The 4,797-nt window shown below is 54.2% G+C and overlaps 1 protein-coding gene across 1 annotated transcript; it reads left to right on the plus strand.

The window, feature by feature from the left end:
- The first annotated feature begins 441 nt into the window (after nt 1-441).
- Nucleotides 442-4,350, plus strand: Rax (retina and anterior neural fold homeobox). The gene is made up of 3 exons (XM_048419044.3): nt 442-730; nt 974-1,227; nt 3,635-4,350. The coding sequence occupies exons 1-3, from the start codon at nt 442-444 to the stop codon at nt 4,118-4,120; spliced, it is 1,029 nt and encodes a 342-aa protein (XP_048275001.3). The 3' UTR covers nt 4,121-4,350.
- Nucleotides 4,351-4,797: the final 447 nt, after the last annotated feature.

Raw genomic sequence — 4,797 nt, forward strand, 5'->3', positions numbered from 1 at the left:
AGAGATGCCCCTCCGGTCAAACTTCGTAGTCCTGGTACCTGGAAAATGTTTGTGGAATTGAACTAGATCAAAATATCAGATGGAGGGACATTCCGGGTGCAGGCCTGGGTGGCACGCCTAGGACCCTCGGCTCACCAGGGGAAAGACCCGCCCTCTTTAGAGGGAGGGGCTGAGGGAAAGGGCTGGGTCTGAAGAGGAGGAGGAGTTCCGGACCAGCAACGCCGGTCTTTTGCTCTAGAGCTCCAGTTGCCCCGAGGCCAGGCCAATCTTCTAGCTGCTGTAGCACCTCAACTGGCTGCTGACCCAGCGCTTGCCCATCTCCAGGGCCCAAGCCGGTGCCCGCCGAGCTTGGCTTTGGTCCAGTTTTGCACGTTCTAGAAGTGCACACTTGGAAAACACAGGCATCGAGCTTCAGTCTGCGAAGTGCACGCCCACCTCCCCATGCACCTGCCCGGCTGCTCGCCAGCCATGGCCGACGGGAGCTTCTCGCTCGCTGGCCACCTGTTCCGCAGCCCGGGCGGGAGCACCTCGCGCTTGCACAGCATCGAGGCCATCCTGGGTTTTACCAAGGACGACGGGATCCTGGACCCCTTTCCCGCAGAGAGGGATACCAGGGGCGCAAAGGAACGAGATCCCAGGCTGTGTGCTCGGCCCGCCTGCCCCAAGGCGCCAGCGGGAGGCACCGAGTCTTCCCCACCGCCAGCCCCCGGGCTGGTCCCGGAGTACGAAGGTGAGTGCACGACCCCGCTGTGAATCCCCTGAAGTGCTCTACAAGACGAGAGTTCCTCTTCTTTGACCTTAGGTCAGCGGGTCTGCCCGGTCTGAGATTAGAGAAGTCTTAGGGACCCCACATAGTTTCCGTCGAGGACCTCCTCAGGACAGCTTCGGCACCACTGGGAGCCTTAGGGCCGCGGGGAGGCGACTGCGCCTCCGGGACGAGTGTCTCTGACCCCCTGGGGCCTTGTTACCCTAGCTTCTCGCCCCTGCTACCCTAAGGAGCAGGGAGAGACACGGCCGAGCCCAGGACTGCCCGTTGGGCCAGCAGCAGGTGACTCGAAGCTACCAGAGGAGGAACCTCCCAAGAAGAAGCACCGACGGAACCGCACAACGTTCACCACGTACCAACTGCACGAACTGGAGCGCGCCTTTGAGAAATCCCACTATCCGGATGTGTATAGTCGCGAAGAGCTGGCCGGCAAGGTTAACCTACCGGAGGTTCGGGTCCAGGTAAGCTCTCGGATTGATGGACAGGAACCTGGGAGGGCCAAGGCTAAACTGCAATTAATTAGTGTGTTCCTTCTATGTACATTTCCCCCATGTACCACCCTTTGAACTGTCTGGTTCAGTAAGATGTCCCCTTTGGGGGAGGGAGCTCCCGACTTTAAACTAAAAGGACTTGGCAGTCACTTGGGAGATGAAGAGGTTGACAGCTCATTAGATGCAGTCGAAAAGGAGTTGGCGAAGGCAAAGGGAATAGAAGCATGAAAGCACCGGCCAGGGGGGCACTAGATTGAGGGCCCCCAACTCCCCCCCTCACCAACTGCGCAAGTTTGTTCAAAACGAAAACTCCCTTCCCTTTTAAGCCGCCAGTTAAAACTTTAGACGGATTTAAGAAACTGACTTTTCCTTCATTTTACACTGCCTTTTCCTTTTTATCGTACGAGAGTTTTCGCTTTAATTAAAGGTGAACTTTTTTTTAATCCCCATCATTAAAATATTTGGACGCTTTAAATATTCGCTAGTCATCTGTGAAAAATCTGGGAGGGCTTCCAAATTGAGAGAGTTTACAAGGGACCTGAAAGGGAGACAGTGAGAACAGATTCAATGTGTCTGAGAGTGGAACCAAGATGGGCTTTTTGTCCGTAGGATTTCCCAGCAATGGGGATTCTATGGACTTCCGTGGTTAGGCAGCCCGGGGCCCAGGAGTGTCTAAGGCAGAGAGCTCCCTAACCGTGATTTGGGATTAACTACCAAAGACAGTTCAGTTTCTCCTAGTTCTGCACTGCAAGTCTATAGACTTCATTAAAAGTTGAACATTTCAGCACTTGCTGTCCAGAGAAGGGAAATAGGTGTGGGGGTGGCGGGGGAATGAAGACAGAGAGGAAACGCTTCATCCCGGTGTCCCACAGACTGCAGCTCTTGTCTGGGGCTCCCTCCACTCCAAGTTTGCCTATACCCCTCTTTTTCAATGGTTTTGCCTTCTCCACCAACGGATGGGATTCTGGAGAGCAGGGTCTGTAGCTTTCCTGGGACCAGCATGTAACTTCTCTCCCCATATAAGTAGATCATCAGAAGGTGTGGCAGGACAAGGAGGCTCTCCTCCAGGATGAAGGGAAGGGCAACAGGAGAGCAGTAGGTAGCCAGCTATCCCAAGCTTCAGACACACAACCTTAGATCCAGTACTGCAACTAATTTTGTAGGGATGGCACAGAGAAGTTCAAGAGGCACGGAACCACCTCCCCCTCTTCTCTCTCTCTCTCTCTCTCTCTCTCTCTCTCTCTCTCTCTCTCTCTCTCTCTCCCTCCCTCCTATATTTCCTGGTGGCTGGTGCCTTATGCAGAGAAACTTACATTGAGTTCTCTTTTTCTCCCTGATTCCACGGTCAAGCACGCTTGTTCCTCCTCCACTCCGGGCTGGGTTTTCATCTTCTCTGCTCTCCTGTTTATGCCACTTTCCCCATTGGTCCAGGCCGCTATGTTCTTTTCATAAACCCAGCCCTAAGCACACCTTGTCCTAAGTTCTTTCCCAGCCTTCTCTAAAAGAAGCCGATTCTGTTTCGTCGGTGAGTGAAATGTGGTTGTAAAACACTACCTTCCTCACGCACGCATCAAATAATGCAAGGAACCATAGCGTCCTTGGCAGGGACTTTTCTCTATGTGAAAAAAAAGAAAGCGGCATCCTTTTTACACAACAATGAGCCAACATATGAAGAGAAATGGCAAAACACCGTAATATGAATGTAGATATAATACACTTGAACAATCGTCATCTTGGGGAGGAATTTATAGAAGCCTCAGAAAAACCAAACAGGCACCAATTAAATAAAGCCGAGAGAACAGGGCTTGAAATACACACGAGGTCAAAGAAACCTAGGGGAAACAGTTGCATTTTTACCATGGGAGCTGCAGGTGCCTGTGTTTGTAACAGAGAAAGGGAACAGATAAAGACAGAGAGGCTGAAGCAGCAACAAGAACTACCACATGCAGAGCAGAAGCAAGATCCCAAACTGAAGCATCAGGAGGGGCTGCCAACCAAAAACTGGTTTCAAAGTCCTAAGGTCTGGCCGCTTAGTTAAGTTCACAGTTCTCTAACAGATACCACAACAACAATCTGTGAGAGATACAGGAGATACGGGGTACTTGGAGGAATGGGGTGAGGAAAAGGGGGAGGTAAGAGAGGAAAGCGGCAAAAAGGAGAGCATATGTAAAAGAAAGCCTTGGTGTACAAGTGAGGAGAGACCAAGGAGGTAAAGAAAGGAACTTGTGAACCCTTTGAGCAGAGGTCTACTCCAGTGCCAGGATTATGTGGGGGGCGGGGGTAGGGGTAGAGCCAGACTGGCAGGTCTGCCCAGGGTGGGGGCTTCACTCTGCTGCTCTTTGCCCTAGCCTGAAGGACTCTGCGTTTCTGCTGGCAGGTTTGGTTCCAGAACCGACGAGCTAAGTGGAGGCGGCAGGAGAAACTGGAAGTGTCGTCCATGAAGCTGCAGGACTCGCCCCTCCTCTCCTTCAGCCGCTCTCCACCTTCCTCTGCTCTGGCCCCGTTGGGGACCGGCCCGGGCAGCGGTAGCGGACCACCCGGGAGCGCCCTGCCGCTGGAGCCGTGGCTCGGACCGCCGCTGCCGGGTGGAGGTGCCACAGCTCTGCAGAGCCTGCCTGGCTTCGGGCCACCGACGCAGGGTCTCCCGGCCAGCTACACGCCACCGCCGCCCTTCCTGAACTCCGCGCCCCTGGGTCCGGGTCTGCAGCAGCTCGGGCCACCGCCCGCCTACACGTGCGCACCGGGATTCGGGGACAAGTTCTCGCTGGAAGAGGCTTATCCGCGCAACAGCAGCATAGCCGCTCTGCGCCTGAAGGCCAAGGAGCATATCCAGGCCATCGGGAAGCCTTGGCAAGCCCTCTAGAGGCGCAGCGGAGCGTGTTGTGAGCCCTCTGCTCCCTGCCCTGTGGCCACGCTCTCTTTGCTAGTCCAGGGGCAAGCCCCGGCCAGCCTTGGGCCGGACACTCGCGCCTACTTCGGACGCTCCAAGAAAGGTCAACGGAACCCCAACCGGGCTGCCGGAGTGACGAGGGACTAGCTGCAGGTCCCGCTGCTCCTAGCTACTCCCATAAGCATCAGTGCCCACCTGCGGGAGGGACCAAGGATCTTGACCTTGAATGTTCCCGCTGGAAAGAAAGGGGAGTCAGAAAAATAGAGTTGAAGAAACTGTTTGTAATCTTAGTTGAAAGTATTTTGGAAAAAAATTAAAAATTTGTTTGTTCCTCGGCTAAGCGTGCTCACCGATTACAACTTGAGGGTTAAGGTAGGAATCTAAGGGTCTATGCTGTCTTGAACCTGGTGGGCCTGGGCGTAGCAGTGCAACACAAGGAGTGTGTGCAAATTCTGAGAACACTGCTCCAAGAAAGAATCCCCCTCCCAGGCTATGTGAGGTCAGCAGCCTAAAGTTTAACTGCACCGGTGTTCTCACTTATTTGCTAATAGCCAGCGGCCCTGCTACTTTGACCCAGTGGGAAGCAGGTCCACCACCTTCTAAGGTGGAATCAGAGCACCCCCACACTCCTCCCTCCTTAGGGAGCTAAT

The sequence above is a fragment of the Myodes glareolus genome, chromosome 13 (genome assembly GCF_982192425.1).
Source record: "Myodes glareolus chromosome 13, mMyoGla1.1, whole genome shotgun sequence".
Classification (NCBI taxonomy): Eukaryota; Metazoa; Chordata; class Mammalia; order Rodentia; family Cricetidae; genus Myodes; species Myodes glareolus.

Coding starts and splice junctions, on each gene's coding strand:
- Rax (XM_048419044.3), top strand. CDS start 442: ATGCACCTGCCCGGCTGCTCGCCAGCCATGGCCGACGGGAGCTTCTCG. Junction 731..973: donor GCTGGTCCCGGAGTACGAAG/GTGAGTGCACGA, acceptor TTGTTACCCTAG/CTTCTCGCCCCTGCTACCCT. Junction 1,228..3,634: donor TACCGGAGGTTCGGGTCCAG/GTAAGCTCTCGG, acceptor TTCTGCTGGCAG/GTTTGGTTCCAGAACCGACG.